Raw genomic sequence first — 21,561 nt, forward strand, 5'->3', positions numbered from 1 at the left:
TCGAAAAAAATATTAATGATAAAGTCACAATGGCAGCAAACACTGTGGACAAGCAAAGAAAAATTGATTTTAAATTTATAATTTACTGAATACAAATTTAAGGCAATGGAATGGAAAATCCGTGAATCAAATTTAAAATATTTATTTACAAAAACATATTTTAAAAATTATATACAGTAAAGACAAATTAAAAGTCACTTTGGATAGGACTTCTGCTCAATTATTTTTATACTTTTTAATTGAAAAAATATGTGATGTTTCACGTTATGCTGTGGATGTTTCATTAAGAAGCAATAAATTTTTTCAATTTTAATTAAAACTTAACTACATTAAACTCATGATGGCCGAAAAAAATATTAATGATAAAGTTACAATGGCAGCAAACACTGTGGACAAGAAAAATTATTTTAAATTTATAATTGACTGTATACAAATATAAGGCACTGGAATGGAAAAATCCATTCATCATATTTAAAATATTTATTTACAAATATATTTAAAAAATTATATTGAGTAAATACAAATTAAAAGTCACTTTGGATACGAGTTCTGCTCAGTTATTTCTATACTTTAAAATTTTAAAAATAAATCTAAAAGTATGGCTCGAGGATGAATTTAAAACTTTTTAAGGAGTCCAGAGAGGACGTTTGCGGTGCTCATTTGTAGAAGACGAGGAAAGAAGACATGACAATGTAACCCGGCTGTTGAGTCGGGTCCGGGTCTTTCCCGTTGAACAGGCCCAAGTATCGGACCGTGTTGGACGCCTGCCCGCTAACATCCAACTGCAAAAGTGCAAAAATAGACACAAATATTCATTTGTTACTCACACAAGTCTGCACAATCGGTAATTGTCGCTTGCGGAGGCCCCACCCACCAACTCCTTCATCCAATCGCAGCTCCGATACCTTCACGGCCTTGCAGAAAGCGATCATTTGCAAAGAGCGAATTTGCGACTACTACGGTACCTGCGTGGTGACGTCGAGCCTCCAGGGGTCCACCTGCAGTCCGTCGCACCAGCCCCCGCGGCCGTAGAGCCAGGTGCCGTGCTCGTTGGGCACGGCACCCGACGTCACGCCCTCGGCGCAGCCCAGCGCTGAGCCTGCGCGAGCCCGGAGAGACCGCACACCGATTTCAAGGAAATCAAATATGCTTATCATATTTCCGCCCAGTAAAATCCGAATGTGGGGGGCAGGGGTGGGTTGTCCCTCAAAATCTGTGGAATGCACTATTTCTCACAAAATCTGAACTTTTTCAATTAGGATCTTATTCCCAGAGGGACGCATAAACTTATTTTGGCCGTAAAATTGGTTCTTTTCACGTTGCATACATTTTTTTTTGTACTCTTAAAATGACAACTCTACTTGTAAATTTTGTTTTTTTTTCCCCCTCAGGAAATGACAAATTCTCTAAATATACATTTATTACGAGTATCATAAAATTCCACATTTTCCCATTTGTTTTTGAATATGTAAAATTAATTGTCATATTAAATTAAGACTTTTTTGGTTTAGAATAGTAATTGAAATATGCCTGATTTTTTTCAAAAACTAAAATCCTGCCTTTTTTTTGGAAAATGCCAAATGAATTCATGTAAATTTACAACTTTATAAATAAATACTTATTGTACTATGACAAAAGTTTTCCCCATGAAATCACTGTCCTACATATATTACTTACTTATTAATATTATATACATTTATGACTGCATCATAAAATTCTGCATTTTCCCATTTACTTTTTAATATTTAAAATGAATTACCACATCAAATTAAGACTGCATAAAATCACTTTTTTGGTTTAAATTAGTAATTAAAATATGCCTCTATATTCATGATTTTTTTCATAAACTAAAATCCTGCCTTTTTATTGTAAAATGCCAAATGAATTCATGTAAAATTACAACTTTACAAAAAAATACCTCTTATACAATGACAAAAGTTTTCCCCATGAAATCACTATTGTGTAAATAGAAACTTATTCATGAATGTATTTTTTTGTTGATCCAGATTTAATCTTGTAATAAAAAAAAATGTAAAATGATTTTCCAAATCAAGATTCATTGCCGCTGTTCCCTCAATTAGCACTTTTTTTTTCAATGTTAAGCGAGCATAATTGAGCAATGAACAAAAGCGCCGCTCACCCGCAGAGTCGAAGGATCGCGTGTTGTTGTGAACGGCGTTGACCAGGAAGTGATGCGAGGTTACGCAGAACTCTGCGCATCCGTTGTCGTCGCTGCCGTGTCCCGTGATGACGGCGTAGAGCTCCACCTGCGGGGCCGCACGCCGTCAGGACCGTCGGCCATCTTGTACGCGATGCGTTTTACCTTTCTAGCAGAGGCGGGCACGGGGAACTTGATTGGCAGGTAGCGCCGGTTGTACGTCTTGTCGAAGGTCCCGCCGTCGTACAGTGACATCACTCGGAAGGGGCGGAGCTTCTCTCCTGTGGCCCAAATCGTTCCCTACTAAGTGATCACTTTAGAAAAGATGTCTTGAGCTCCATCCTACGGAAGCGTATAAAAAAAAAAAAAAAAGATCGCTATCACGTTATAGCGTGATACGTTTCACATTATAATGGGGTTAATTACACATTATAACATGAATATTTCATTATAGCATGATCCATTTCACAGCATAACATGTAACGTTATAATGTGAAATGAACCAAGTTATAACATGTAACTTATCATATTATAACATGAAACATATCACGGTAAAACCTAAGTTCTACGTTGTAAACTAAAAAGTTGGCGTCGACTTGTTGCGACCCTGTGGTCACTCACATCCTCCCAGGGTGGCATACAGGAAGACAGCTCGAAGTGGACTCTCATTGAGTGTTGCACAAAATATGGATTTGGTGAGGTTTTTGCGCAGTCGCGATGTACCCGAAGATTTCCTCTTACGCATGGAGCAAGAAGTAATTGCCTTCTGGGGGGCGGGGTAAAGAGGGGTGAAATTTATTTAGTTATTATTTTCTACATTATAACATGAAACGAATCCACGTTTTAACATTAAACGAATATATTATAACATAGAGCATATCAAGTTATACCATAAAAGTTTCACACTATAACATGAAATGAATTACATTATAACGTGAAACATATCATGTTATAACATGATAGTGACTTTTTTTTGCGTGTGTGTGTGGCAGCAATACGCTTCCGGACCATACTGCTTGAGTGAGCCCAGTCCTACTAGAACCGGAAGTAATTGCCTTTTGGTGAAATTTATTTATTCATTATTTTCTACATTATAACGCGAAATGAATCTATGTTATAACATGAAATGAATCATGTTATAACATGAATGTTTCACACTATAACATTAAATGAATTACATTATAACGTGAAACTTCTCCCGTTATAACGTGAAATGATTCAAGTTATAACATGTAATTAAACACATTATAATGTAAAACATATCACGTTATAACATGATAGCGACTTTTTTTTTTTTTTTGTGGGTGTGGCAGCAATACGCTTCCGTACCATCCTGCTCGAGCGAGTCCAGTCCTACCTGTGAGGTTGGCCACGCTGAACCTCAGGTTGAGGGAAACAATCCAGGGCATGGCCCACGGTGCCGTCTTCATGGTGAAGCGGCAAACGCCGGCGTCCAGCACGGGAAGGAGAGGAGACACGTCCGTCTGCCAACGACCAATCCCTCTGCACACAAACACACGCACGATTAGAACACGGCGCATTTGCAGGGGGGCCCACTGTATTTTGGTGGGTTAGCCGCACCCCACCTCCGGAAAGTGGTGATCCAGCGTCCCAGCTCGACGCGGCAGTAAGGTCCGAGGCGATCGCAGCACACGAAAAGGCGAACGGTGTGATCCCACTGGGGGCACGACGCGTCTCTGCCGCCAGGACACGACAACCGCGCGTCCAACGTCAGCGTGTCGAACGTGGACAAGTCTGCTCGCACACGAGCAGAAAAAGCAAAAAAAATGGATGATAAATTCAGGATGATTTTCTTTTAGAATTGTTTTAAAGAATTGAGAAATAATGAATGGAGTTACAAGTGATTTTAGATTTTAAAGATTGACTTCGTTCATTTTAAAATCTTCTTCTTTTCCTTTCGGCTTGTCCCGTTAGGGGTCGCCACAGCGTGTCATCTTTTGCCATCTTAGCCTATCTCCTGCATCTTCCTCTCTAACCCCAACTGCCCTCATGTCTTCCCTCACCACATCCATAAACCTTCTCTTTGGTCTTCCTCTCGCTCTTTTGCCTGGGAGCTCCATCCTCAGCATCCTTCTACCAATATACTCACTCTCTCGCCTCTGAACATGGCCAAACCATCGAAGTCTGCTCTCTCGAATCTTGTCTCCAAAACATCCAGCTTTGGCTGTCCCTCTAATGAGCTCATTTCTAATCCTATCCAACCTGGTCACTCCGAGCGAGAACCTCAACATCTTCATTTCTGCCACCTCCAGTTCAGCTTCCTGTTGTTTCTTCAGTGCCACTGTCTCTAATCCGTACATCATGGCCAGCCTCACCGCTGTTTTGTAAACTTTGCCCTTCATCCTAGCAGACACTCTTCTGTCACATAACACACCAGACAACCTTTCGCCAGCTGTTCCAACCGCTTGGACCCCTTTCTTCACTTCCTTACCACACTCTCCATTGCTCTGTATTGTTGACCAAGTATTTGAAGTCGTCCCCCTCGCTATCTCTTCTCCCTGTAGCCTCACTCTTCCCCCTCTACTTTTCTCATTCACGCACAGATATTCTGTTTTACTTCGGCTAATCTTCATTCCTCTCCTTTCCAGTGCATGTCTCCATCTTTCCAATTGTTCCTCTGCGTGCTCCCTGCTTTCACTGCATATGACAATATCATCTGCGAATATCATGGTCCAAGGGGATTCCAGTCTAACCTCATCTGTCAGCCTATCCATTACCACTGCAAATAGGAAGGGGCTCAGAGCTGATTCCTGATGCAGTCCCACCTCCACCTTAAATTCCTCTGTCACACCTAAGGCACACCTCACCATTGTTCTGCTGCCATCATACATGTCCTGTACTATTTTAACGTACTTCTCTGCCACACCAGACTTACGCATGCAGTACCACAGTTCCTCTCTTGGTACTCTGTCATAGGCTTTCTCTAGGTCCACAAAGACGCAATGTAGCTCCTTCTGACCTTCTCTGTACTTTTCCACGAGCATCCTCAAGGCAAATAATGCATCTGTGGTACTCTTTCTAGGCATGAAACCATACTGTTGCTCGCAGATACTTACTTCTGTCCTGAGTCTAGCCTCCACTACTCTTTCCCATAACTTCATTGTGTGGCTCATCAACTTTATTCCTCTATAGTTCCCACAGCTCTGAACATCCCCTTTGTTCTTAAAAATGGTAACTGGAATACTTTTCCTCCATTCTTCAGGCATCTTTTCGCCTGCTAGTATTCTGTTGAATAAGTTGGTCAAAAACTCCACAGCCATCTCTCCAAATTGCTTCCATACCTCTACCGGTATGTCATCAGGACCAACTGCCTTTCCAGTTTTCATCCTTTGTAGTGCCTTTCTGACTTCCCCCTTAGTAATCATTTCCACTTCCTGGTCCTTCACTCTTGCCTCTTCAACTCTTCCTTCTCTCTCATTTTCTTCATTCATCAACTTCTCAAGTATTCTTTCCATCTATTTAGTACACTACCGGCACCAGTCAACACATTTCCATCTCTATCCTTAATCACCCTGACCTGCTGCACATCCTTCCCATCTCTATCCCTCTGTCTGGCCAACCTGTAGAGATCCTTTTCTCCTTCTTTCGTGTCCAACCTGGTGTACATGTCTTCATATGCCTCTTGTTTAGCCTTTGCCACCTCTACCTTTGCCCTACGTCGCATCTCGATGTACTCCTTTCGCCTCTCCTCAGTCCTCTCAGTATCCCACTTCTTCTTCGCTAATCTCTTTCCTTGTATTACTCCCTGTATTTTGGGGTTCCACCACCAAGTCTCCTTCTCCCCTTTCCTACCAGATGACACACCAAGTACTCTCCTGCCTGTCTCTCTGATCACCTTGGCTGTCGTCGTCCAGTCTTCCGGGAGCTTCGGTTGTCCATCGAGAGCCTGTCTCACCTCTTTCCGGAAGGCCGCACAACATTCTTCCTTTCTCACAGCTTCCACCACATGGTTCTCTGCTCTACCTTTGTCTTCTTAATCTTCCTACCCACCACCAGAGTCATCCTACACACTACCATCCTATGCTGTCGAGCTACACTCTCCCCTATCACTACTTTACAGTCAGTAACCTCCTTCAGATTACATCGTCTGCACAAAATATAATCTACCTGGGTGGTTCTACCTCCGCTCTTGTAGGTCACTATGTGTTCCTCCCTCTTCTGGAAATAAGTGTTCACTACAGCCATCTCCATCCTTTTTGCAAAGTCCACCACCATCTGCCCTTCAAAGTTCCTTTCCTGGATGCCGTACTTACCCATCACTTCTTCATCGCCCCTGTTTCCTTTACCAATATGTCCATTACAATCTGCACCAATCACAACTCTCTCGCTGTCTGGGATGCTCAGAACTACTTCATCTAGTTCCTTCCAGAATTTCTCTTTCAACTCTAGGTCACATCCTACCTGTGGTGTGCATAGCCGCTAACCACATTATACATAACACCCTCAATTTCAAATTTTAGTCTCATCACTCGATCTGATACTCTTTTCACCTCCAAGACATTCTTAGCCAGCTCTTCCTTTAAAATAACCCCTACTCCATTTCTCTTCCCATCTACTCCGTGGTAGAATAATTTAAACCCTGCTCCCAAACTTCTAGCCTTACTACCTTTCCACCTGCTCTCTTGGATGCACAGAATATCAACCTTTCTCCTAATCATCATGTCAACCAACTCCTGTGCTTTTCCTGTCATAGTCCCAACATTCAAAGTCCCTACACTCAGTTGTAGGCTCTGTGCATTCCTCTTTTTCTTCTGACGCTGGATCCGGTTTCCTCCTCTTCTTTGTCTTCTTGTCTTATCTTCTTCGTTCATTTTAAAATAAAACTGACAAATGTTTAGGGAGTAGTACAATGTGGTGAATAGCTAGAAAGATATAATAACTAATATTAAAACACGCTACTAAAAAAACTCAAGACTGTTTTTAAATAAAAATACTGAAGTTGAGCTAAAACATGGTTAAAAAAATGCTTTTTTAATGTAATATTTAAATATATTGACTAGGAATTTTTGTAGTTTATTTTTGAGCAATTAAAGTGAGTTAATTCATCTAAAAATAAAATTGACTGATAATAAAAGCGCATACTCATATAATTTTATGTTTACTATGTACAATAAATGACCGATTATTACATTTACAAATTATTATTTACAAATGGTTATGAGTGATTTTTACTTTTTTTTCTCAATTTTTTTCAACAAGCAATTAAATCAAACTTGAACTGTAAAAGTAATGTTCTTTCAAAATAAATGAAAAATATTTTAAGAGCATTTGAATAGGGTATTAACTCAAGACTTTTTTAAATAAAAAAAAATAAAAATGGGCAGTTAAATAATGACTTTTTGCTATTATTTTTAGGAACAATTTAAGAGGCCAAAGGGCGCCACCTGGCGGCATGTCGACGTCAGCCACAGCCCCTTTGTCGCCTTGCATTTGCACTTTGTCAAAGACCGGAACCACGGTGGCGGGAGAGTCCAGTTTCACTTGCAAGGCTGCCGAGAAGTCAAACCTGAACACAAAAATATGCACTTACATCATTATCGGTGGGAATGAGCCACACGCTGCTTCACCAAAAGACATTTAAGCATAGCTTGTTTAGGAAGGGCTTTATTGACCATTCTGTTTGTACATTTGTTTTCACTCTTTCATTTCCTACTTTCTTTGGAGTGGGCCTGAAGTAAGTGCGCCCTCTGCTGGTCAGTGACATGTACTGACACAACAACCAAGGAAGTCAGAAGTGACGTTATTTCATATTGCTGTCCGGCCGTCGAGTGGTCGCGCACACTCACCACTGCGCTTGCCAGTTGACGAAGCTGAACGAGGGGTAGAGGAACCAGCCCGTCTCGGCCAGCGCCCCCCGCTGGTCGATGGCGGTGAAGAAGTTGGGGGAGGGCGTGGTCTGGAAAGACACGTTCACCGCCACACCCGACCTGTTCGGAAGATCGACGCACAAAAACAGCCGACTGACGTAAAAAATGTGCAACTGAGAAATGTGTAATGTGAGACCGGAATGAGCAGCACAATGCCCATTGAATTATCATGGCTCACAAACTGTCCAATTGTTTATACCCAGTTGAATTATGTCACTTTTAGAAAGTATAATAATGTAGAGTGCTATTTTTCCTATTAAAACACATGAAAACAACAGTATTTTGGGGGGTTCTGGAACAGATGAATGGTATTTTCATTCATTTCTTTGAGGGAAGACGACTTGTGATACGAGTGTTTTGTGTTATAAGCGTTAACACGGATTTAATTGAAGTTGTAAGTGAAGGCAACGCGGTATACTGAAATTCCCAATTCCTTTTTGGTACTTATTGTTTGACTTTTGAGGCATCGGGCGTATACCATAATTCCCAGCCTACAGCGCGCAGCTGGTTACAAGCCTCACCGAGAACATTTGTAAAGGAAATACCATTTGGTACATACATACGCCGCAGCTGTGTAAAAAACACAAGTGCCCACATTGAAACGCCCATTGAAACACAAGATATTTACAAAGAAAGACGGTACACAGAAAGAGTTTAACGCTAGCGCTAACGCTAGTGCTAACACTAGCGCCGCCCTAAGGCTAGTGCTAACAGGGCTGGTTAAAATAAAAATAACCAGTAAATATCATTGAGACATGCTAGTAACACAGGAGCAATACGCTAGGACAGCGCTAACAGGGCCGGTAAAAGTCACTTCCTCGGCACATATATTCCACCGGTCCCATTCTTACCTTTTCTGCTCGAGCGCCCCCTTGCGGCCATTAGAAAAATGCACAAATTAGCCGCATCAACCGCAGGGTTGAAAGCTCGTGAAAAAGCCGTGGCTTGGAGGACGGTAATTACGGTAGGCATAAGCTTTTTCCAACGTCAGGATTTAACCAAATTACCTTATCGGTCATCGGCGCTATCGAACGTTTTAATAACAGCGTTAAAATGTCGACTTCGCGGTGGCGCATTGTCTGACCTGAGCGCCTGGGCGACGGGCGGCTGGAGGTGCACCATGGCCGCGGGCAGGCTGAGCGGCGTGAAGCACTCGGCGTCAACGCAGTTCATGTCCTGGATGGCGTTTCCCGGGTGGGCGTAAACCAGCACGCCGGAGGCGTTGGACTTCGCCATGTTTTGGACCTGTGACCAGAGAACACCGCTCACTTCCAAAGACCACATTTAATGTTTTCATGCATTTTTTATTTTCCGCTTGAAATTTTTACAAATTATGCTAATATTTTATTGCTATATAAGCCTGTTTGTATAACAAATAATCATAGATCTTAGTAGAATTTTCCTTATTTTAGATAGTGTTTTTATCATCGTATGGAATTTTAAAAAATAATTTAAAAAATACATACAAAGAATTTACAGTAACACTGTAGAAATTTCATTTTCTCCTTGATTTTACCAGATTTGAAAAAACAACACTTTCAATATTCTTCTCCTGCATTCTTATTTTTTTATTACAATCCATTATTGTAATTATATCGTATGAAACTATATTTTACTAATAAAAATTGTGTATATAAAAAAATGTAAAATTTAGAGATATTTGTCACCCTAAATTTCCTTGATTTATAAAACATTAACATGTTCCGATGTATTTGTTTTATTGAATGAGGGCATCATATTATACAAAAGTAAGGAATTATAGTACGAACAATTAAAAAAAATAATAACAGTACATTACAATTTTGAAAAACTACAAAAAAAATCTTTTTGAAAATATTCTAGATTTTGAAAAACACTAAAATGCTCTATTTTTTTCTTTTTAAAAGAATGACATTTCAGTATTAGAATTATAAAATAGATCAGAATTATACAAGTACTTATTTTTAAAATTACATTTAAAAATGCATAGAAATTTTACAGTTTATTTCTCCCAGAATTTTCCTGATTTCACTTTTTTATTTTTATCACATTTCATTAGTAGAATTATACTGTGATATAATAAGATAATATGATAAGTGGCTCAGAAAATTGATGTTTTTATTATACTCTTGTGTACTCCGATTTCTCACAGTGTTTTAATTTTCCTGTGCAATAATTATATAATTATAATTGTATCGTACCGCTAAAATTGCATTATGATGTTGTATGCTTCAAAAACACTACAAAATGTTTCATTAGAGTCCTGTAAAATATTTGATCACGTTAATAACAACATTGTACAAATATTGCGTAACGAGCCATACTTTCAGGTTCCGATTTTGCTCATCATGTTCATGTTTGTGCTTTTAAGACGACCTTCGTGAAGAAGCTGCAGTTGCCCTCCGCCAGCCAGGCCACAGCACCGCCCACGGACGGCGACGGCTCGCAGCCGTCCCCAGCGTCCCTCAGCCGGTAACGGGTCATAGCCCAGCGCCCCGTCAGCCAATCGTATCTGGCGTCCAGGCGCTTGACAATCACCGGAACGTCCCATCCTGCGTGCGTGGAAAGCACGAGTGGAAATGTTTGCAAGTTGAGTTACACTTAAAGTAATTGGCATCATTTGGGAGTTTAAATCAAGAACGTTCAATTCTATTGTTTTATGTCAGCTTTATAGTAAACGTGACAAATAAAAAGCTTGAAGCACGCACACATGTCCTCTTATTTAGTCAACTGCGGAAGCTAGTCTTTTTGTTTTTTCAGTGATTTCCTACGATAATCTCCCATTTCTCGACAGCAACAGAAAAAGAAATACTTTCAAAAAGGATCTTTTATGAGTGAAGTATGATCTAATACAGGGGTGTCAAACTCCCTTTGGTCTGCGGGCCGAATACAGCTTAATTTGAGATCAAGCGGGCCGAACCAGTAAACTCATTGCAAAATTACATAGAACTAACAATAAGCCCACTTTTTTCCTTTGTATTAGTCACTAATACTAATAATTAGTGCAAAGAATGAGTAAATTATCAAAATGTTTATTAACAGAATTTTCCTTTTACATTATGAACAATATATTATGAACAAGAGAATAACATAAGAACATAAATAAAGTGTGTGCAATTTTAACAACACTTTTACACAGTTAAACATATATTTAAGTGTGTTGTACATAAAACTGATCACAGAAATAGTAACAATGTTCCAAAAACATTTAGTACCACCCTTGTGGAACTTAAAAACACTGTTTTTCAACATCTGGAAAGCAATTGGAACAAATGAATAACTTTCACAGCAATTATTCGTCTTGCTTGGAATTTGCCCTTGAAACTTGACATCGTTTATCCTGCACAAGTGCATCAATATGAGGCATCGTGTCCTGAGAAGCAGCCAATTTCAGAATCTCATTCAAATGCTTATGTGTGAGCTTTGAGCGCAGCTTTGTTTTATTAATGTTCATTAGTGAGAAAACTTGCTCACAAAGGTAGGTTGTCCCAAACATGGACAATGTTTTAGCAGCTAGTGCTGTCAACGCGGGAAAGCCTGGTAGGAGGTACTTGTAAAATGTGTCCAAGCTTACAGAGGCAAATCTGTCCTTCAGTTCTACATCACACTGCAAATCAATGATTTCAAGTTGCATGGCAACGGGCAAATCAGAAGCTTTGACTGTGAATGGTGAGCGAAAAACTGCAAAATCTGTTTCGAGTTCGCTAAAATCCTGAAATCTTTTCTCAAACTCCATCAACAGCCCTGAAATCTTCTCTTTGTACCGTTTCACGTCAGAATTAACGCTTGCTGCGCACATATCTTTTAAACAGGGAAAATGAGCAGGGTCACCGCTTGCCACCTGCGTCTCCCGTAACCCGAGCTTTAACTTGAACGCACGTATGCTGTCATAATACTGTGTTACGATTTTTTTGCGTCCCTGCAACATTTTGTTAAGAATATTCAAGTGCTCAGTGATGTCAACCATAAACGCAAGGTCCTGCAGCCACAGATGGCGCTGTAATTCCTTAACAGGTTTCCCTTTTTTCTCCATGAATTGTCCGATTTCATCACGTAAATCAAAGAAGCGCTTTAGCACAGCACCTCTGCTTAACCGTCGTACGTTCGTGTGATAAGGCACACCGTGGATAATGTTACAGTCACTGAGAAAGCTGTCAAATTGACGATGATTGAGACCTCTGGCTCGGATGAAATTAACAGTTCGGACAACCACCTCCATGACGTGATCCATTCTTAGCGATTTGCTGCATAATGCCTCCTGATGCAAAATGCAATGAAATGTCCAAAAATTACCTCCCCCATTTGCGGCTTGTACTTTATCTCTGAACTTTGTCACAACACCTGCCTTTTTACCGATCATTGACGGCGCACCGTCAGTAGCCAGGCTTACGGCGCGCGACCGGTCCGCTCCGACTCTGTCCAGCGCTCAGACGACGGAGCTGAAAATGTCCTCAGCTGTTGTGGTGTCGATCGTCGGCACCAGCTCGAGAAACTCCTCTGTGACATTCAAAGTCTTGTCAACTCCACGAATGAATATGGCCAGTTGAGCGACGTCCGTGATATCAGTACTCTCATCGATCGCAACAGAAAATCCCACAAATGACCCCACTTTGCATTTTAGTTGGTGGTCCAAATCTGCAGAGAGTTCCGAAATCCTGTCTGCCACGGTATTTCTTGTCAAGCTTATATTGGCGAAAGCATGTCGCTTCTCAGGACACACAATTTCAGCAGCTGTCAGCAAGCAGTTTTTAGGTAACTAGGTAGCTGGCTTTCACCGCAGCATCACTGGCTTCTCGGCTCCGGGTGAAAACAGATGTTTTGCTGTTTCTTCAGACGCGCCATCATTTCATTTACCTTCTGTTTTCTCAATTCTCCATGCAAACTGTTGTATTTTTCACCATGCTGAGTTTCGTAATTGCGCCGAATATTGTATTCTTTAAGCACCGAAACTTGCTGCTGGCACACCAGGCACACGGGTTTCCCATTCACCTCCGTGAACATATAAGAACATGTCCATTTTTCTTGAAAAGTCCGACACTCTGTGTCTACTTTTCTCCTTTTTGACAAAGACATTTTGCTGATGAGGGTGCGAGGCAAACGGAAAAGTAGATAATGCAATTGACGCCAATAGACGCTGTACAGACGTTCAATTTTACCAGGTCAAGGTGGTCCTACTTCCGCCGCAGTGTTGCTTTCATGTTGTCTGCACGTACTAAAACACTGCGCCCCCTAGCGGATAATACAAGAACTACAAATTTTAAAGAAAATTCATATTTTTTTTTATACAATGCAGCTTTCTTCCCCGGGCCGTACCAAACCACCAGACGGGCCGGATCCGGCCCGCGGGCCGTATGTTTGACACCCCTGATCTAATATATATCCATTCATTTTATTAGCCCTTATCCTCACAAGGGTCGCGGGGAGTGCTGGAGCCTATCCGAGCTATTAACGAGCATGAGGCGGGGTACACCCTGAACTGGTCGGCAGCCAATTGCAGGGCACATAGAGACGAACAGCTGCACTCACAATCACACCTATGGGCAATTTAGAGTGTCCAGTTAATGTTGCAAGTTTTTGGGATGTGGGAGGAAACAGGAGTGCCCGGAAAAAGCCCACGCAGGCACGGGGAGAAGATGCAAATTACACACAGGCGGGTCCGGGATCGAACCCGGGACCTCAGCTTTCCACCTGATCCACCGTGCCGTGATTTAATACACATTTTACATTTTCAAATCGATTAAAAGAGGAAATTGGATTTTCATTCAAAACAAATCAGAGATTTGATTTGATTGCTTAGCCACATAAGAAAGTGAGACTCGCTCACCCTGCGAAGTAAAGACAGCCTGGGCCAGGCCGCAGTTGTGCCCCGTGCAGGCCCAGGAGTACAAGACGCTGGCGATCCAGTTGCCGATGGCGAACACCGGGACCGGCGACACGTGGAGCCTGGACAGGACCTCTTCTCGACTGAAAAAGAAAACACATATGTTACCTTTCAAGTTTTGGAAGTGTAGCAGTGTGAAAAGACGTTGTATGCGTGGTAGTCTCCTTTTATTCTTCTTCTTCTTCTTTTCCTTTCGGCTTGTCCCATTAGGGGTCGCCACAGCGTGTCATCTTAGATGAACGCATATTTGTTTGGCACAGTTTTACGCCGGATGAAAAGCTTTTTTTTTTTTTTTAAACTGTTAATGCAACTGATGTTTCTGCTAAAGTGTATATTTGTGCTACATCATTGTAATTATTTGCTTTTTAACACAAAGTGGACACTGTAGTGCGTTTTCTACATCTTAAACATGTCTGTATTGGTCACGTGTGATACATCGTAGTTTGTTTGTTTTTTCCTGAGAAAAGACAACTATTTTGTATTTTGATGCCTGTCGGGAGCAGCCATTTTTTTTTTCTCGTTTCTTTGAATCAAAGGGCTGACGAGGGATCCACGTAAAACTGGGTAAAAGTCACATAACTCTCTGCACTTTTGAACTTAAAACTACGGTAAGTGAAAAATTAACATTTCAGTTCGACTCACGTTTCTGAACATTTTTTTCAACACAGGCGGCACGGTGGCGCGGCTGGTAAAGCGTTGGGCTCACAGTTCTGTTCGATCCTGGACCCGCCTGTGTGGAGTTTCTCCGGTTTCCTCCCATATCCCCAAAACATGCAACATTAATTGGACACTCTAAATTGCCCCTAGGTGTGATTGTGACTGCAGCTGTTTGTCTCGATGTGCCCTGCGATTGGCTGGCAACCAGTTCAGGGTGTACCCCGCCTCCTGCCCGTTGACAGCTGGGAATATGTTCCAGCACTCCCTGCGACCCTCGTGAGGATAAGCGGCAAAGAAAATGGATGGATGGATGGATTTTCAATAGTTTTTCAATTATTTATGTAGGTTTTCATCTAATTTCATGAGACTTTTGTTGAGTTGGGAGCTGGCTGCACTTTTTGTTCGAATTCTTAAAACGAAGATATAAGATGGAGGTAAAATAGGTCCAAATCTGAAAAGCTGTTGGTTAAACTCATATTTAAAAACATTTTAACACCATTAAGTGTTGGAGTTTTTACTATTCACAATTTTGACGGCAATATTTTTCTTTTTACTGCTGCAAATATCATTGGTATCGGTCCACCTGTATGTTTTAACAGTACAAAAGTAACTTGGCTGGTTTTATTTTACATAGCAATAATGTATTAGTTATCTATTTGGCGCTGTAGAGTCATCAGCGACTCACCCGTGCTCTTTTGCGGCGACGTGGAGCCTTTCCCGCATCCAGAGCGCGTCCGCGGCGGCGGAGTCGTCCAGGGAGAGAAAGAGCACCTGAGCGCTGGCCGGCAGCTCCTCGACGAGGCTGCCCAAAGACGCCGAGGAGCTCCACAGACACTCCAGGAAAGCCGACTTGTTGGTAAACGCGTGAATGAGAAGCGACACCCCCGCCCAAGCCGCTGCTCCCGGAAGATACACGAACTCCCCGTCGAGAGTCGGCACCGTGAACTCAGCCGCCGGGTCTCCAGGCTCCAGACCTCCGGACTGTCTCGACTCCACCGAGTTGTCGCGAGACTCCGAAGCCCACCGACTCGCCTCATTTTCTGCCAGCTTCAGCCGCCGCCTCGGTATGCGATCGGCGGCGAACGTCACGTGAGCGCCGACCACAAGCAGGAAGTAGAGCACGGGAGAAGCTGAACGCAACATTCGGTCGAATGTTGAGTCAGTTCGGCTAGAATGACAAAGGTTGGCGCGTTTATGTCATTTAAAGTTGATTATTTAAACGATTGAGAGATTTTATGTGAAATGTGGCGGCTGGGTCGTCATCTCATCGTGTTTGGAGCGTCAGGCGCGGGTCAGAGTTCAGACGACGACGACGGCGGGCGCATTGGGCCGAAAAACACACACTTGACTTCGGTCAGCGGCTCCCTGATTGCATAATAATTATGTACTAACCTAAAATCAACAAAGGAAAATTGTTTTATAGGTGTTGTCTGATTATAACGTAAAATTAATTAAGAAATTAAAGATTGATTACAAAATCGAAAATGCGTTTTCAGCGCCTTAATTCAATTGTTCACCTAAATTCAATTACTTTTACAAGATACGCAATACTACATTTTTATTCTTATTTTAATCCATCATTATGAATTTTTGGGCATATGCACTACCTTTCAAAAGTGTGTACAGTTTCTCAGTGAATAATAGCACGAGAAAGTCGACTTTCTAGTTGTCTTTCTAGCTAGCTATCTCTCCAAATCTGACTGATAGTATTCCATATACTGTATTATAATAAATAGTTTTTTAAATTAACTACTATATATTTTAGCATCGCTTGGGGAAACATTTGTTAAAATCACGTGTGTATTATTCATACGTATAAATTGTTTATCCAACACAAAATTAATATTTTTTCACAACATATACAAAATGTAATGTTTCCTCTGGAAAAATATTGTTTTATACTACAGAAATGCGACCTTTTTCTAACGATTTTTTTTAAATCTCCAGAAGCATTTCGCCACAAAAATGTATCACTCTTTGAAAAAAAAAAAAATCACTCACCACTGAAAAAGTTGCATTATGAGAATAAATTTTTTCAAGGAAGTCTATTCTTTGAACAATTAAAACGCTATTTTCATAAAGTCAGCCCCATACACAAAATATATAATCACGTTCTTAATAGTACATTATTTTGTCTAGAAAAAAAATGTAATTCAGACATGATTCTAAGTGTATTAAAAAAAAGAATTGGCTACTGTGGTTAATTACATCTAAAAACAACAACAAAAGTAGTTAAGAGGGGAATTTGTGCCTGTTTTCCATAAGAAACCGCCGCGTCCAAGGGAAAACAACCTTTCAGATTGAGAAGGCACAACTGATGCAGTGTCAATTATTTGCGATGCAGTCTCACTGTTTGTTTGGGCCCTAGACCCGCCTGTGTGGAGTTTCTCGTTGAATAATAGCACGAGAAAGTCGACTTTCTAGCTAGCTATCTCTCCAAATCGCTGACTGATAGTATTCCATATACTGTATTATAATAAATCGTTTTTTAAATGACCTACAATATATTTTAAAAACCTTAATTAGCATCGTTTGGGGAAACATTTTTTAAAATCATGAGTGTATTATTCATATGTATAAATTGTTTATCCGACACAAAAAAAATTCACAACATATACAATATGTAATTTATATTAGAACGTTTTTTAATCATAATATTCAATATATAGTTGATGTATTGTGACAAGATATCATATATACAAATGTTACATCAACGGTTGTGATATAAAATTTGAAAAAATATATTAGAAAACATATTTTCAATCAAAATAGTATATATACTCCGATATTACCAAGGAATGTTGATCATTAAAAAACAAAAATCAGCAGCGCAGGGGGATTAAATTGGGTGTGAGTGACTGTCAGTATTCATAAACGTCTCTTGGGGGAAGTGAAAATTGCTGATTTAATGGATCAAGGCATGAAGAAGATTGAGTGTCGTGTGTTCGTGTGTGCAATTAATTCTGCGAGGAGGTAAACACCCTCCCATGATGCATTTTCACCATTATCATCATATCATCATCGTCAGAGGTTTTGCCAGTACCTACAGAACACGAGCAATACTTAAGACTTTACAAAATAAAGTGGACTACAATGAAGCCGATTAAACTTGTAATTTTCTTTCTACTGCTCACCAACGTCTTCTGTCTGGATGGAGACAAGCGTACAAGTCAGGTAAGAAATATTTATATCTGCTCCCCCATATCTCTTTTATTACAAAATTTCTCTATTGGATTTTTTCTCAAACTAGATCAAATCTGCAGAGTCAAATTTAATTGACGATATTTTGACAAGGATGACAAGAAAACTTGCACCACCATCCCAATTTTTAAAGAAAAACATCGGTGAGGCTCAAATTAAGATTAAAATGCAAGTACTTAATTGATTTGTAAACTTTTTTTTTTTTCATTTTTTGACATTTCTTTGCACTCAAGCTGCAAGACGTCGGGAAGCTCGTAAACGTAAGTACAGACTTGCTTAAAGTGCACAGATATAAAGTTACATTTTATTCATATACTGTACATATTTTTCCTATATTCAATTTCCAGTACAAAGGTTTCAAACCTTTGTAGGTCTGATGGGCAAAAGGAACTGAGGGTGCCGACTGCGTTCAATCTTCCTCCCAACAGATTGCAGAAAACAAAAAATATTCTGCAAGTTTTTTTAAAGGTTATTTTCTGACGACGTATGATTATAGATTACTGTATATATAATATGCCGTAGTGTACGCAGTCATTCCAAAGCTCCCCTGGAAAAAGGCTATGAAGACTGTATTTGGTGATAGCGACCTCTAGTGGCGAGCACATGACGTGCGTCAGAAGACCTCAAAATGTGTACTGTAACGTCAGGCCACACTCATAAGATAATAAATGATTTATTGTATGTGTAAAACGTGAGTCATGTGGTAAAATGGGAATAAAGTGGTGTTTTTTTTTCTATGGGGGAAAAAATATTTTTGGAATATATAAAGGCAACCTTTTTCTACAGATTTTTTTTTAATTTCCAAAAGCATTTCACCACTAAAATGTACCACAGTTTGAAAAAAAAAATAACTTCACTCGCCACTGGAAAAAGTTGCGTTATGAGAATTCTTTTTTTTTTCAAGGAAGTCTACCGTTTTGAACAATTACAACGCTATTCTCATAAGGTCACCCCGCCAACCATGTTCTTAATATTACATTATTTTGTCTAGAAAAAAAATAATTCACACATATGTGTATTGAAAAAAGAATTGGCTACTGTGGTTGATTACATATAAAAAAAAACGATAACAATAAAATATTTAAACTCGCTCTTTTCCATAAGAAACCACCTCGTCCAAGGAAAAACAACCTTTCAGAGAAGGCACAGTTGATGCAGTGTCAAATTGCTGTGCACTCGGTTTGTTTGGGCCTGGGGAAATTTGCTGACACTTTTGGAATACCCCCCCCCCCCAAAAGGAAAAATATAACATGCCCATTGCTCCTTTGCTAACAAATTGCCAAAACCAGCAAACAGGAGACAAGACGTGAAGCGGCTGAGAGGATTCAGAATATGTAACGAGCAATATTTTCTGCAACAGGTACGATGACCTATTTTTGATTTTCAGTTGATTGTAAATTCCAAAAAATGAACAGATAATTTAAAGAGTACAGTATGCCCTTGCCCATTCACATCCCTGCAAATTCCTGGGTTTTGCTCTCAAAGTTTTTTCTGTTTTTTTAAATGTACTGTATTTTCACGATCGTAGAGGTCTTAAATTCATTTCTAAATAGACGAGGCGCCTTACAATGTGCTGCACCTTTATGCTCATGCTGAGTTCCAACATTTGCAAGACTGACCAATAAGGTACCTGGTTACACTGTTAGCATGCATGCTAGCATGAGTGTTAGCATGTACATAAGCAGCCATATGATGGCGCTCACGAGGCAGGGAGGAACATTTGCATTTTACATTTGTAAGCAGAAAAAGGTTACATTGCCTCACACATTGCTTGTATAGCGTAACAAAAAAAATAAAACAGATAAAAATGACTCACAAAATAACCGACACAAAACATGCACTTTAAACACTATTTACATGCTCCCTAAATACCTCAATAGTGCCGCAAAGCATGCTGGTCAAGCCACACATAAGGTATGCTTTCCATTTTGGGGAAAATGCAAGACTTTAGTGCATATTATGGTTGCAAAAATATGGTACATATCATATATAAGCTGCAACCGGCTGGCAACCAGTTCCGGTTGTACCCTGCCTCCTGCCCAACGACAGCTGGCATAGGCATATTTTCCACCAATGACAATTAGCGCTATAGAATATGGATGGATGGATAAAAAAAAAAAAGCAACTTTCATCTCCTAAGATCATGGCTTTATTCACACATTTTCGTGGCCCTAAACCATTTTCGGGTTCCACAACGCAGCCACCTGAGTCTGTCATATGATCACAGGTTTATTAAGTGACTTTGTACAATACAAATGAAAAATAACATTAAAAATACAAGAGGAGTACATAGCCAAAAGCAAAAAAAAAAAAAAAAAGAAAAATGGTGTTGACTCTTCATTTCCCACTGGCATTTGAACGTAGCATGACTGGAATATATTCGGGGTTTTTTGTCGTTATTTTCTTAATCTATTTTGCGGGGTGTGTTGATTAGAAAACTTAGTGGATGCAGCTCTCTCTCATCCGAGTTTTTTAATCTTCTTCTACATGTACAAAAGCAGGTCTTACTTCAAGCTGGCTCGGTATATATTTGTATATAAAAATAAAACTAAAGTGAAATATAATACTTTGAACATTATAGAAAGGGTGGTCCAATGCTTTCGGGAGATGGCTAAACACGGAGGGATGGGGAGAGAGAAAAAAAAAATACACACGTTCACCTGCAGAAATAATAAGCTTAAGATAGGACTTGAGTCTATAAAGAGGCCCAAGTCCCAAAAAAAAAAAAAAAAGTTGTTCTTGGTATTTTCTTCCATTTTTCACTGAAAGAGCGAAAACTAAGATTAATCTACCTGCGTCAAAACAAGGAAGAGTGTCCACCTTTATTGTACTGTATATTCTTATTTGTGTCCTGTAAACAAATGCGATTGTACAACAACCCCCCCCCCCAAAAAAAAATAAAATAAAGTAACACCACGTCCAATAAAAAGCAACCTTGCTTGGGAGGAAAAGGGAATGCTCGGGGAAGGGGCCGGGCCAGTATTACAACAATAAGAACAACACCAATAATAATAATAATAATAATAATAATAGGGTTTGGCTTTTTTTTTTCTAATTTTGACGCTTTACTGTTGTTAAGGTAAACACATTCTTCAATGATGATGAGTCCCGACGCAGTGAGTGTGTGTATGTATATGTGTGCGTGCGTAAGGGGTGTTTCTAAATTGATTTCACACACACATATTATATATATATATATATATATATATATATATATATATATATATATATATTTATAAACAAACACTGGGTCTGGAAAAGAAGATGGAGGTAAGGTTGGGGTGGGGAATGGGGGGAGGGGAGTGGGTGTTGTCAGTGCCACACACTGATGGTGCCCTGAGCGGCAAACGTTGGCAAACAGAACTAAGTGGACACGGGCTGGTCCTTGATGACTGTCTCTTTAAAAGATCTTGCCTTTCTTTTTGTTCTTCTCCAGAGTTCTGGAACAGAAACAATGTATCATTCATAAATGTTGGACACAAAAAAGTCAAACTCAAGCAGTGGTAAGGTAATTTTTAGAGGGGCCATTAAATTGTATTCATGCTAGAACTATCTGATTAGTCGTAAAACAGTGCAAGTACTCGACTCGCCTGCCAGCAGTCCAGACCTGTCTCCTCAAAATTTGTGGCGATTAAAAAGTCCAAAACGCGACAACAGAGACGCCAGACCGTTGACCATGAAGCAAAAATGGAAAAGAATTCTACCTACAAAGCTTCAACAATTGGTGTCCTCGGTTTCCAAAGGCTTATTGACTGTTGTTCAAAGGAAAAGGCATGTCACTCAGTGGTAAACGTGCC

At 40.1% G+C, this 21,561-nt stretch overlaps 2 protein-coding genes and 1 long non-coding RNA gene across 5 annotated transcripts in view; 1 reads left to right on the top strand and 2 right to left on the bottom strand.

Moving 5' to 3' along the window:
- Positions 1 to 110: 110 nt before the first annotated feature.
- si:dkey-256h2.1 (uncharacterized protein LOC337520 homolog) lies at positions 111 to 16,783 on the bottom strand. Of its 2 annotated transcripts, none has more exons than XM_061821032.1 (12): positions 15,249 to 16,783; positions 13,850 to 13,989; positions 10,402 to 10,577; positions 9,131 to 9,291; positions 7,966 to 8,106; positions 7,564 to 7,685; positions 3,745 to 3,913; positions 3,516 to 3,661; positions 2,324 to 2,439; positions 2,141 to 2,267; positions 966 to 1,099; positions 111 to 782 (listed from the first exon to the last, which is right to left on the bottom strand). In XM_061821032.1, exons 1-12 carry the CDS (start codon positions 15,704 to 15,706, stop codon positions 657 to 659), a joined length of 2,016 nt encoding a protein of 671 aa, XP_061677016.1. In that variant the 5' UTR covers positions 15,707 to 16,783; the 3' UTR covers positions 111 to 656. The 2 variants fall into 2 exon arrangements, 1 of the variants encoding a protein (XP_061677016.1); XR_009795159.1 differs by having other exon boundaries at positions 647 to 782; positions 875 to 1,099.
- On the top strand, positions 15,626 to 20,667 carry LOC133501346 (uncharacterized). The gene is made up of 5 exons (XR_009795160.1): positions 15,626 to 15,745; positions 17,721 to 17,737; positions 17,814 to 17,907; positions 17,998 to 18,024; positions 18,112 to 20,667. It is a non-coding gene; the product is annotated as an uncharacterized LOC133501346 (long non-coding RNA).
- septin7b (septin 7b) overlaps positions 19,981 to 21,561 on the bottom strand; it is a 19,953-nt gene continuing 18,372 nt past the window's right edge. For both annotated transcript variants that reach the window (XM_061821034.1, XM_061821035.1), the window contains one exon: positions 19,981 to 21,204. In XM_061821034.1, the coding sequence (XP_061677018.1) occupies positions 21,165 to 21,204 (40 nt within the window). In that variant the 3' untranslated portion in view covers positions 19,981 to 21,164. The remainder of the gene's footprint in view (positions 21,205 to 21,561) is intronic.

The sequence above is a fragment of the Syngnathoides biaculeatus genome, chromosome 5 (assembly GCF_019802595.1).
Source record: "Syngnathoides biaculeatus isolate LvHL_M chromosome 5, ASM1980259v1, whole genome shotgun sequence".
NCBI classification, from domain to species: Eukaryota; Metazoa; Chordata; class Actinopteri; order Syngnathiformes; family Syngnathidae; genus Syngnathoides; species Syngnathoides biaculeatus.

What these genes read in the sequence shown, in the direction of transcription:
- si:dkey-256h2.1 (XM_061821032.1), bottom strand. Translation starts at nt 15,706, where the DNA reads ATGTTGCGTTCAGCTTCTCCCGTGCTCTACTTCCTGCTTGTGGTCGGC. An exon ending in ACTGCAGCTTCTTCACGAAG is followed by an intron (nt 9,292 to 10,401) that starts GTCGTCTTAAAA and finishes CTCTGGTCACAG; the next exon opens with GTCCAAAACATGGCGAAGTC. An exon ending in TGGATCACCACTTTCCGGAG is followed by an intron (nt 3,662 to 3,744) that starts GTGGGGTGCGGC and finishes GTTTGTGTGCAG; the next exon opens with AGGGATTGGTCGTTGGCAGA.